Source organism: Salvia splendens, chromosome 17 (assembly GCF_004379255.2).
Source record: "Salvia splendens isolate huo1 chromosome 17, SspV2, whole genome shotgun sequence".
Lineage (NCBI taxonomy): Eukaryota > Viridiplantae > Streptophyta > Magnoliopsida > Lamiales > Lamiaceae > Salvia > Salvia splendens.
In genome coordinates, this window is record NC_056048.1 from 26,601,008 (window position 1) to 26,614,282 (window position 13,275).

Sequence of the window (13,275 nt, forward strand, 5' to 3'; positions counted from 1 at the left end):
CGCAAAAGCAGGAGACGGCGCGGAAGGATGTGGAGCGAACATTTGGTGTGCTCCAATCATGGTGGGTAATAGTGAAAGGGCTGGGGCGTCTCTGGTTCAAGGAAGTCCTCTTCGATGTCATGTATGCTTGCATAATCTTGCACAACATGATAGTCGAACATGAAGGTAGGAGCATTACCGATTGGACCGATGACGAAGGTGAATCTAGCTCCTCCAGCACGGCGACCCCGCCCCCCGCTTAAGGACTACCGACGGGTTTCAACGAGGTTCTATCTAGACAGGCCTCAATGCGCAACCAACACGACCATGCGCAGCTCATGAACGACATGATTGAAGAAGTGTGTGCTTGTAACCGCCGTCGCTGAGTTTGCGTATTTTTTTAATTCGTATTGTAATGTATTAATTTTATAAATGAAATGAAATTTTTTTCCAATTTTTGTAGTTATTTAAATATTCAAATTGAAGAAAATGCTTAGGACGCCCCACTACATGTAAAAAGGCAGGAGGATAAAATGCTGACGTGGTAATGCATAGAGCGGGCTTTAGAACGCCCAACCGTGGATGCTCTTAACAAATTTAATAGTAGTACTCCATTTTATGATATCCATTTTTAAAATAGCAACAGAAAATAATGGTATTTTCGAACATGAATGATTCATATCGATACATTTGGCTGTACTTCTCAAATTTTAAGTCCTGAAATAATGAAATATCTATCTTAATTGTTTGTGTTTGGGTACACGCGCTCAGTAAAGGAGACACGAAGGCGAATATCGAACATAGCGATGCTGACACGTGTTGAATATTGTGGGAAAAAGCATATTTTAAATAATTGGTAGGCCTAAAAAAAGTAGGTGGGCCCCAACTACGAAACCACTGCGTGTCATTACAACAGGCCCCCATTTGTACCCGCTTGTGTTCATTTATCATTTCCCCACAAATTCGTGTACGATCCAGATCCAATCAGCCCATCAGCTCAACGGCCCAGATCAACCCACCCTGCCCAATACGCTGGCGGGCAGCTGCCCGCAACCCGCCCTTCCGCTTTGAAAAAGCAGATTTTCGATACTCTCCTTCATTAATTTTCTTCTTCATCTTCTTCGATTCGAAGATGTGGGGATATTATATATTCAGAGAAATCTGAGGAAATAATCAGTTAATCAATTCGTGAAACTAATAAGATCGCTGTAAATTGCAATGGCTGGAATAGTTGAGACGCAGACGGCGGCTGCTCCTTTTGAGGCGAGCTCTAAATCCAGGAGCAGGATGGAGATCCATCGCCTTAATTTCGATCTATCCGATTCCGCGATGGCGCGGCCGCCGCTGAGGAAGCGGCAGCGCAAGGACGATGCGGCGGTTCAGAGCTCCGATCTCGAGGTGAAGCGCTCGAAGACGGAGTGTCCGAGATACGGCGTGACGTCGGTTTGCGGCAGGAGGAGAGATATGGAAGACTCAGTAGCGATTCACCCTTCCTTCTGTGGCGGTGACGATGATGGTGATGTTCGCGGCGATTTGCACTTCTTCGGTGTTTTCGATGGCCACGGCTGCTCGCACGTGAGCAGGAGGTGCAAGGAGCGGATGCACGAGATCGTGAGAGACGAGTACGAGAAGGAGGACGGCGGCGGAGACGCGCCGTGGGAAGATGCGTTGGTGCGGAGCTTCAGGAAGATGGATGATGACGTGGCGGAGTGGTCTAGCGGCCTCGCCTCAACCTCCGATTATTCCAACTGCCGCTGCGAGATGCGCACTCCGCAGCGCGATTCGGTCGGATCCACTGCCGTCGTGGCCGTGATCTCCCCCGATAAGATCGTCGTCTCCAATTGCGGCGATTCTTGCGCCGTCCTGTGCCGGAACGGCGTCGCGATTCCTCTCTCCGTCGACCACAAGGTAGATAGCGGTTTTCCGCATCAATTGTTGCAGTTAATCGTCGAATTATGATCTGACTTTAATTGTTTTGATGCTCGATTTTGCAGCCTGATAGACCGGATGAGCTCCGCCGCATCGAGGAAGCCGGCGGCCGCGTGATCTACTGGGACGGTCCTCGAGTTCTCGGCGTCTTAGCCATGTCTCGCGCCATAGGTGAGCTAAAGCTAAAATTCTACTACTATTTTCACAAGCATAAGCTACGATCTCATATTTTACTGATTTGATTCATTTGTTGATTCAATTTCAGGCGACAGTTATCTGAAGCCGTACGTGATACCGGAACCGGAGGTGACGGTTACGGATCGGACGGCGGAGGACGAGTGCCTGATCCTGGCCAGCGACGGGCTGTGGGACGTCGTCTCGGACCAGACCGCTTGTGGTGTGGCGCGGATGTGCCTACAGTCTCGGAAAGGAGAGAGCTCGAATCAGGCTTGCTCCGATGCATCGATTTTGCTTACGAGGCTGGCTCTTGCGCGCCACTCCACCGATAATGTTAGTGTGGTGGTGGTGGACTTGAGGAAGACTACGTAATGAGTCTGTTGTATTATACACATAATTAATTTACTTATATAATTAGGTCAACTAATCTATATATTTCGGGAAAATTATTGTTTTTATCCCACCTTGATTAACTCTTCAACTGTAACATTTCATTACATATAATTGAATGGTTGACTCAAAATGAGTTTGCTTTTTAATTTGCCAACAACGTTTTTAAGAATATTCAGTGTGGCAACTGACAAACATATGTTAATAGAGTATAAAAAATTAGTTAGAAATATCTAACAACTTCGTTCTTATTGCTAAACAAACCTTAGTAAATAAGATGATTTAATTACAGGTTAAATGCGGAAAGATCAAATTTTGTTTAATTTCGCAACAATGAGAAAAAGCATTAGAAAATTTTAATTTGCCCACAATTATTTCACGACAAGGACTTTTGTTAGCCGTTTCAGCTAAAGTCGGTTAATGTACAGAGAAAATAGCATTGTTGATCCAAAATATTAATAATAATCCCTTGGCTTGAATTTTAAAAAAATAATAAATAAAAAGTTTATGTACAGAGAAAATAGCATTGTTGATTCAAAATATTAATAATAATCCCTTGCTTGAATTTTAAAAATATAATAAATAAAAAGTGGGGGAAGAAGTTAGTGAATAAGAATCTTATTTTTTTTATAATAAATAATTTTGTAAAAAATATGATTGAGGTCAAGTTAATAGAACGAGAGATTCATTATAAAATAATATTAGGGACGAATGAAAAAGAAAATTGATATCTACTATGAAATCAAAATCATTATAAAATAATATTAGGGACGAATGAAAAAGAAAATTGATATCTACTATGAAATCAAAATAAAATGTATATAAATGTAGGAAGTATATTATATATAAATAATTATTTTTATTGAATAAGTGCAACATATCAAAATTTGTGAACTTTTTAATTGATTTTTAAGATTATTAACTTCAAGGTTTTTTTAATTGATTTATATACACTAGGAAAAGAAAGATGCATAATTCATTACCAATATGTTTTGAACACACGAAACTTTCTCAAGGGAAGCAACGTTGGAAACTGTCTAGTTCTTGTCAAGTGTTTGTGATTCACGTTTTAATATTGAGTGAGAAATTAAAGGATACGTAAAATTGTTAGTATATTTTTTTAAATAAAACGATCACGGTGTGTTGGCAATTGAAACTAAAAATATAACATATAACTGTCCCACAACGGTGTCAAGATAAAACTGAAACTAGTATATAAGTCTCATGGGCCCTCCTCCTATCACCAATTGGTTTTAGGATGGAACCCATGGATTTCTATCATGGTATCAGAGCGGGTCGCCGACTGTGGGTCAAATTTAACTGACCCAGCAGTATATCTGGGCCGAAACCGAAAAAATGACTGACCCAGCAGTATATCTGGACTTAAAAATTTGGGCCAAGTGGTCCAACCGATCGAAAAAAAATTGGGCCGATTGTCCAATCGATTAGAAAAAAGTCCAACCCCTCCAAGGTTCACCTTGAAGGGTTTGAGGGAGGGTGTTGGCAATTGAAACTAAAAATATAACATATAACTGTCCCACATCGGTGTGTCAAGGGTTTGAGGGAGGGTGTTGGCAATTGAAACTAAAAATATAACATATAACTGTCTCACATTGGTGTCAAGATAAAACTGAAACTAGTATATAAGTCTCATGGGCCCTCCTCCTATCACCAATTGGTTTTAGGATGGAACCCATGGATTTCTACATGGCCTCAGAGCAGGAATAACGATCCTAGGCTCAGAAAATTTTCATCATTGCCAATACCAATTCTCGACTTTCCGACCAGAATCAAGCCCAGAAACCTACCAATACCAATTCCCGACTTTCCGACCAAAAACCAAATCCAGAAACCTGCATCAAAACATGTCAGACACGGAGGAGGAGAAACCCAATCCAGATCAGACAAAGAGTCTACGAAACTGCAAGAGCATCACCGTAGCATTCAAATTGAATGGCAAGAATTACCCCCTATGGTCTTGACTAATGAAAGTCAAGATTGGGGGAAGAGGAGCTTACTCCTACATCAGGAACGAACCACCAGAAGCGGGCAGCAAGGGGTTCGACGAGTGGGAGGAGAACGACCTTGTGGTGTTCTCGTGGATCGTCGACAACATCGAGAACGAAATTGTCGCCGATTTCGCACACCACCTCACGTCGAAGGCTTTGTGGGACAGCCTCGCGGCCACGTTCGAAAACAAGGCAGACCGCTACCTTATCTACGACCAAGAAGAAAAGGCAATCAACATCAAACAAGGCAACCTCGACCTTGAAACATACTATCGAAGGATTCATGGGCTATGGATCAATATAGATCGCTGTCAAAAACAACCTATCGACTGCTGTGACAAGGGGATCGATCAATTTCGAACCCATTCGAACTCGAAACGACTAATCAAGTTCTTGACCAGATTGAATCAAGAGTATGACTCGATCCAGCGTGATATCCTCAGGGAAGACCCAGCCCCATCAGTAGAAGCGGCATATGGGTGGGTGAAGACGGAGGCGGCTCGACGTCGCATCATGCCACAGACGTCGCCCTCACCCACCGGAGAAGCCAACGGTGGAAACACCGATTCATCATTTGGGAGTGAAATTGGCCACGGTCTCGCCGCACAGAGCAACCGCCCGACACACCGCAACAGCCAGCCACCACCGCGCTCCGCAGCCACCAGCCGACCGACGGGAAATCGCCCAGATACTTCGAAATTGTGGTGCTCCCACTGTGGGAAGCAAAAACACACATGGGAGACCTGATTTAAACGATTAGGTTACCCGGAATGGTGGGAGGACAGGCAGAAGGCTAGGGCTGCCCAAGCTCAGGCGAAAATGGCTGTCGGGGTGAACAGTGACGGAGCACCGCGACGAATCGAGACCGACAACCATGGGGAAACGACGGGACAAGGATCTGGGAAGCATCAGGTGAGTCCGCCGGCCGGCGGCAACATACGGGGCGCCGGGAATTTCGCAGAGTGGATGGAACCGATTGGCGGCGGGAGAGGTAACGGGTTTGGCTCTGAGCCAAACCCTAGAATCAATTTCATATATGATTTTGGTCCCCCAGCCCTCAAGTTTTCGAAATTTAAAAATAAACCCCACTCTATTCAAATCAGGCCCCCAATTTTATGGAATTTGAAAACAGACCCCCAGATACCCAGAATATATATAACTACCCCAATTTTGTGCATGTTAATCAATTTGCACCCCTACGAGATATTTCCGCTGCGTTTCATGTTTCTAGTAATACAAGTACAACTGGTTGGATATTTGATTGCGGGGCAACTGACACTATGACACCTTATCGGAGTGATTTTGTTGACTTGCATGATGTTACTAAATCCTATATTAAGACTGCGAGTGGGGAATTTATCACCGTTATGGGGGCAGGCACTATTGAAATATCACCTACTCTCCGGCTCACAAATTGTTTATATGTTCCTACGTTATCCCAGAGATTGATGTCTATTAGTCACGTGACTAAAGAACTAAATTGCACACTTCTAATGCAACCCGACTTTTGCATTTTGCAGGATATTCTGACGAGGAGGATTCTTGGGCGTGGCACTGAGAAGCATGGACTCTACTACGCGGACGAGATAGCTCAAACCGGCAGTGCAATGTTGGCTCACGGATCCACGAAACAGGAAACTTGGCTCTGGCACCGAAGACTAGGACACCCTTCTCCTGGTTACTTTAAATTACTTTATCCGAACCTTTCAATTCCTTCTGATTTTTCTTGTGAAACTTGTGTTTTGGCCAAGAGCCACAGACAGTCATTTAAACCTACAAACACTCGTATGAAATCCATGTTTTCATTAGTGCATTCTGATGTTTGGGGTCCTGCACCAATTGTTGGTGGGAATGGTTTCCGATACTTTGTGATTTTTATTGATGACTGCACTAGAATGACGTGGATATATTTCTTGAAAAACAAATCTGATGTGTTTGATAGATTTAGTTCTTTCTTCAAATTGGTCCAAACACAATTCCAAACCACTATTAAAACCCTTAGGTCAGATAATGGGCGGGAATTTGTTAACAGTGATATGACCCAGTTTTGCAAGGAAAAGGTATAATTCACCAAACCTCTCGTGCTTATACCGATTTCTACACGGTGGAATGCTATAGTGAGCAAGAGAAGAATAATTAAAATGAGTTAGTTCTCTGAAAACGAAATTGTGTTGAATAATGTGATGAATTAAAAAAATAAACTTTTAAGGTTCTAATATTTGTTAGCATGTGCCGAGGCCGACGCCATTCTTCGAAGAATAAAGAGAAAATTTTGGACATTTAATGAAGGAAGGGGGAGTATAACCATTTAATATTTATTTTAAAATAATCAGGAATGGTTTATGATTTATTCACGGCACATTTGAATTTATTAATTAAACTGAAAACTTATTAATTAAAATATTTGATGATTATATTAGTTTTTGATTTAAAGCATTAGAATGGAGGCCCAATTATAAAAGCCCAGTAAAGAGGCATATTGTAACCTTTATTGGAGTACCAAATTATGGGTTCGCTCTATTTGAGTTAATTTTATTCTCTTAGTTTATCACTTAGTTTACTTTGAATTCTTTCCAATCCATTTGAATTGTCTCATAGCATATTTTATTCTCTTTTGTTTTCAACAAACCACAATTTTCAGTAAACTTGAATTCCCAAATCCTCTTTCTAACATATTAAAATTTCTAGCAAACTTAGCCCCAAATGATGTGATGAGTACCATGGGATCCATCCATTCTTAATCGAATGACCAGAAAATCAATCATTTTTGGGTATAGAGCAGTCTTATATCCTTTTGGTCTATTAAACAAAAAAAAAACCAGCAGCTATGACACACCAATTTGTCTAGAAAAGCATAAATGGTTTGAGATGGATTTAAGTTTGACGATGAAGGCACGTAAACATCGTACGTAACTACATAAGTGATGTTATAGCTCAGACATATGAATTGAATAACCAAATAAGTAAAAGATAAAGAGATAACCAGGCAATTTGTGCAAGCGATAACAGAAAAAAGGTAAATTATCAGGTTGTCATGACATACAATAGTATTAAAAGAGATGGTCATATAAAAGGGCAACCTCCTTGTTACATTAATATCTCAATCATTCAATATCTATTAGTAGTATATCAACAAATTCAGCATGAGCAATTTTGAAATCTTAAAAGACATTGATACTAGAGCTTTGGATTATAGAGATCTCACCAACTTAACTAAGCTTGCCGCAATCTTAACTTTGGAGATATATGATTACCACAATAATTGGATCACTTTTTGCTAATCAGAGACTCCTCTTGCTAATTGGATAACTTTTTGAGAGATGGAAACCAAAATAATCATATTAGACAGAAAAGAATAGGATTAGTGTTCTAAAACAAAGACATGAAATCTCAAATACTATTACAAAATATATAAGGAGACATAAGAAGATGGATTACTACATTACTATCCCCCAATCACTAATACTACTTCTAAGGTAAAATAAAGCTTCCTTCTTTCTCAATAATTTCTTCACCCGAGGTCGAGTTCCCAGGCATCTTGAATTGTCTGATGAATTTCCAAGCACGCTAGTCATACAAAATCACTTCACTCGATTTACGACCTTTGAGAACCACACAATCATCATTCCTCTGAATAGGAATATCATCACTCTTCCAAATATTGAAACCCCATAAAGAATATAGTATCACATTATTCACATTATTCCAAATAAGCTTACTTCCTTCACCGCTCGACTCATAAACCTTCAGCCTCCAACAGCTTAAAACAAGGATAACGAAAGAGTACTCACCCTTTGCAAGAATCGCAAAAAATTTAGATGAGGGACCAAGTACTTGGTCACCCGATATTGTGATGGTTCGAAACACTTCATTCTTCATATCAAAGCTTAGTATAATCTTCTTCCCCAATATCCTTGTTTGCCCTTCCCAGTGTGCAAAGGATCCATTCTTGCACACTGATTTTATGGGTTTCTGGATGGCCAAATCTAGATCAATATCCAATTCACGCCAAGAATTCGTCCTTGCCGAATACAGACTGGCGTGCAAATAGCGGTGGTGCTGCAACCGCCAGCACTCTAAAAGTTGCACTATTTTGTAATCTTCATTGAAACCTAGTCCCATATTGTGATTCTAGGGCACACAGGATTGAGTAGAAGAGTAAGAGCGTCCACTATAATGTGGATGCGGCTATAGCAGCTGTTAGGATTGGCACACACAAGGCTTTCACACACTCAATAAGATCACACACACACTCACTGTTGTATGAGATCACACAATGCAGAAAACACACACACTCACACTTTGAGTATTGAAGATGATAATCTTGGAGAGAAAACTGGAAAACTCTTTATTGATTAAACTCTACTCTAAACTACATACACGGTGAGCTATTTAAAGCTCTATAATCAAGTAGCAACTGCTACTAACTAACTACAAGAAGAATCAAGAAAGCAAGAAGAATAACCGCTACATCTCAGCTAACTAACTGCTGCTCCAACGGCTAGTTCGGCTAGGTTGCTTCTACCTTCTCGGTTCAAGACCGAACTCCTTCCTCGGCTCAATACCGAACTCCTTCTCGGCTTACAACCGAACTCCTTCTCGGCTTACAACCGAACTCTTCCTTCTCGGCTCATTCCAGCTCAACGCCGAGCTTCCTTACCGAGCTTCCATACCGAGCTTCTGTCTTCTTCTTCTTCTCGGCTAGTTCCAGGCTAGTTCCAGCTCGGTAAGCCGAGCTTACCGAACTCCTTTCTAGCCGAGCTTCTTCCAACTGAAATGAGCACTCCATTATTACAATTCTCCACCTGAGGGCTCATCTCAGTTCTTGCACAAACATTGATCAATTTCTTGCAATGATCAAACTTGTCTCTACCTAGAGACTTTGTTAGCATGTCAGCCGGATTGTGCAAGGTGTTAATCTTAATCACCTTCACTCTCCCCTTTTCAATCTCATCTCTAATGAAATGCAACTTTATGTCTATGTGCTTGCTCCTTTCATGAAAACCCGGATGTTTAGCCAAGCACATAGCCGAGCTGCTGTCACAATGAATCACCATTGTCTTTTGGTCAAAACCAAAGTCAGAAATCACTCCCTGAATCCAAAAACTCTCCTGTACAGCTGCAGTGAGAGCTATATACTCTGATTCTGTTGTTGAGAGAGCAACAACACTTTCCAACCCTGACTTCCAGCTGATTACAGTTCCAAACATGGTGAAAAGATAACCTGTTTGGGACTTTCTGTTGTCCAGGTTTGCAGCATAGTCTGCATCACAATAGCCCTGCACAACCTCCTCAGATTCACCTTCCCAGCCATTGAACACAATCCCCCAGTCCTTAGTTGACTTCATGTACCTCAATATCCACTTAAGAGCATTCCAATGCTCCTTCCCCGGGTCTGCCATGTATCTGCTAGTCACTGAGATAGCATGAGCCAAATCTGGTCTTGTACAAATCATAGTGTACATAACACTTCCAACCACACTAGCATAAGGGATAGCCTCCATCTCATCAGCCTCTTGCTTAGTTTTAGGGGCTTGTTCCTTTGATAGCTTAAAACTCTGGGACAGAGGAGTTGATGCAGCTTTTGCATTTTCCATTTTGAATCTCTGCAAAACTTTCTCAATATAGTCAGTTTGCAGCATCCACAGCTTCTTGCAGCCTCTAGCCACCAGCCTTGCCTTGAACCTGATTCTGTCTTTATCAGTGGTTTCTACCTTCTTTTTAAACAACCACTTGCAACTGATCAGCTTCCTCTCCTTTCCATCTGTATTCAGCTTGGATTTGTCCACCAAAATCCATGTTTTGTTCTTGAGTAAAGACTCTATTTCCTCATTCATGGCTTCAATCCATCTTTCTCTATCTTTACTCTGCATAGCTTCTTTATATGTGAGTGGATCTGCACCATCAATACCTTCAGCTGCACACAGAGCATAATACACAACATCAGAGAACTTTGTTGGTGGCCTTGTTTCTCTTCTAACTCTGTCCCTTGCAAGCTGATAGTCTCTGATAGAGTCTGATATAGACTCACCAGCCTGGTTGCCCTGAGTTGGAGCCTCTTCTTTATCTGAATCAGACTCTCTCCCTGAGTCAATAACTCCACCTGCTCCTAGGCCAACCCCCACAGGCTCCACCTTGAAGAAATCACCCTCATCTTCATTGGAGTCCGGCTTATCTTTCAGGAATGGCATCTGATCCTCCAAGAACACCACATCCCTACTCACCAAGACCTTCTGCTTACCGGGCTCAATACACCAGAGCCTATACCCCTTAACACCCCTCTGATACCCCAGCAAGATACATTTCAGAGCCCTAGCTTCAAGCTTACTTTGCCTAGCATGAGCATAGGCCACACACCCAAACACCTTGTATTTTGAGTAGTCACTATGAGCTCCATACCACATGTAATCAGGAGTTTCAGATTTCAGGGCAGTAGATGGGCATTTATTGATGAGATAGGCTGCTGTATACACAGCCTCACCCCAGAATCTGCTGCTCAAACCAGACTCAAGAAGTAGGCACCTCACCCTCTCTAGGATTGTCCTATTCATCCTTTCCACAACACCATTTTGCTGAGGATTACCAGGAACATTCTGGTGCCTCTTCATACCCTTCTCTTTACAAAACAGATCAAACTCAGCAGACAAGAACTCTAGGCCATTGTCTGTCCTTAAGCATTTAACACTTCTACCCTTCTCTAGCTCAACCTCCTTACACCATATCTTGAACTTTGTGAGTGTTTCAGATTTTTCTTTAAGAATATATACCCACAACTTCCTTGTATAGTCATCAATGATAGCTAGATAATATTTTCCTCCACCAATTGAACACACCGGTGAAGGCCCCCAAAGATCACTATGTATGTAGTCTAAAGGGGCTGTAGAAGAGTGAATACCTGTAGGATAGGGTGCCTTCTTAGCCTTTCCAAGTATACATTGCTCACAGGGGTCCATCTTGTTGAAATCTCCAGAGATCAGACCCTTCTTGATGAGTTCTTTCAAGCTTCTTTCGGCTGGGTGGCCCAATCTCTTGTGCCATAGCATTATGGAATCATCCGACACTGCATTGCTTTCTCCATCAACAGCCTTAGCCTTCAGATAATAGAGAATATGCTCTCTGTCAGCCTCCATCATCACTGCATCTCCAGATTTCACAAACAATTTTCCTTGACTCATCAATATGGTGAACCCTTTCTGCTCCAGCATTCCCAATGAGATGAGGTTCCTCTTCACTTCTGGAATATACCTCACCCCAGTTAGGATCTTTATAGAGCCATCTTGTAGGCTTAGCTTTACCTTCCCTATTCCTTTGATCTGACAAATGTGATTATTACCAAGAACAACCGTACCCGATGCTTCTTGAAGATCATGAAACCAGCTTCTATTGGGGCACATATGGAAGCTGCACCCCGAGTCCATTATCCACCTATGACTGACCCCACTATCACTGATATTCATGAGTTGAGCCGGGGGATCAGCACTCTCCACACAATCAGATTGATTATGTCCCTCAGAGGCCATCTTTCTCTTCCATGCATGACAATCTTTCTTCAAATGTCCAGGTTTCTTGCACCAATAGCAAGCTCTAGTTTCCTTCTGAGCATCAGAACTTGAGGGTTTAGGGCCCTCAAACTTCTTCTTGAAGTTCTGCTTCTTGAACTTCTTCACATTCAAAGCCTCTGCAGCTTGAACATTGGAGCTTGCAGAGCCTATGTTGGCTGTCTTCTGGAGTTCTTTGGCCATCAAGGCTGAATAGACTTCTGCATAGGTGATAGGTTTATCTCTTCCATAGATAATTGCATCACTTAGCTGGTCATACGAGCTAGGCAAGGCATTCAATGTGAGAATGGCCTTATCCTCATCTGAAATCTTGACATCAACAGATCCCAGGTCATCAATGATCTTGTTGAACTCCTCTAGCTGCTCAATGATGGACCTATCTCCAGAAAAACTATAGGCATACAGCCTCTTCTTGAGATACAGCCGGTTAGCCAAGGATTTGGCCAAGTAAACTTCATCTAACTTGTCCAAGATCTCCACTGCAGTCTTGGCTTCTTGAACTTCCCTCAAGACCTTATCTCCAAGGCACAGAATCACTGCAGAATGTGCCTTGAGCTGCATCTCCTCCATCTTTGCCTGAGCTTTTTCATCAAGCACTGGAGCCTTTCCTTTCTCCTCTGGTTTTGCAAGAACTGCCGCCAAGCCTTGTTGAATTAAAACCGCCTTCATCTTCATCTTCCACAGGCCATAATCATTCTTGCCTGTGAACTTTTCTGCATCAAGCCTTGCTGCCATCTCTGAAACCGTTTGATCCTCTGCAAATCAGCTTCAATATCCCTTCCCACAGACGGCGCCACTTGTTAGGATTGGCACACACAAGGCTTTCACACACTCAATAAGATCACACACACACTCACTGTTGTATGAGATCACACAATGCAGAAAACACACACACTCACACTTTGAGTATTGAAGATGATAATCTTGGAGAGAAAACTGGAAAACTCTTTATTGATTAAACTCTACTCTAAACTACATACACGGTGAGCTATTTAAAGCTCTATAATCAAGTAGCAACTGCTACTAACTAACTACAAGAAGAATCAAGAAAGCAAGAAGAATAACCGCTACATCTCAGCTAACTAACTGCTGCTCCAACGGCTAGTTCGGCTAGGTTGCTTCTACCTTCTCGGTTCAAGACCGAACTCCTTCCTCGGCTCAATACCGAACTCCTTCTCGGCTTACAACCGAACTCCTTCTCGGCTTACAACCGAACTCTTCCTTCTCGGCTC

The 13,275-nt window shown here is 42.2% G+C and overlaps 1 protein-coding gene across 1 annotated transcript; it reads left to right on the top strand.

The window, feature by feature from the left end:
- The first annotated feature begins 1,080 nt into the window (after window positions 1–1,080).
- On the top strand, window positions 1,081–2,543 carry LOC121775517 (protein phosphatase 2C 37-like). The gene is made up of 3 exons (XM_042172595.1): window positions 1,081–1,887; window positions 1,974–2,079; window positions 2,174–2,543. The coding sequence occupies exons 1-3, from the start codon at window positions 1,198–1,200 to the stop codon at window positions 2,455–2,457; spliced, it is 1,080 nt and encodes a 359-aa protein (XP_042028529.1). The 5' UTR covers window positions 1,081–1,197; the 3' UTR covers window positions 2,458–2,543.
- Window positions 2,544–13,275: the final 10,732 nt, after the last annotated feature.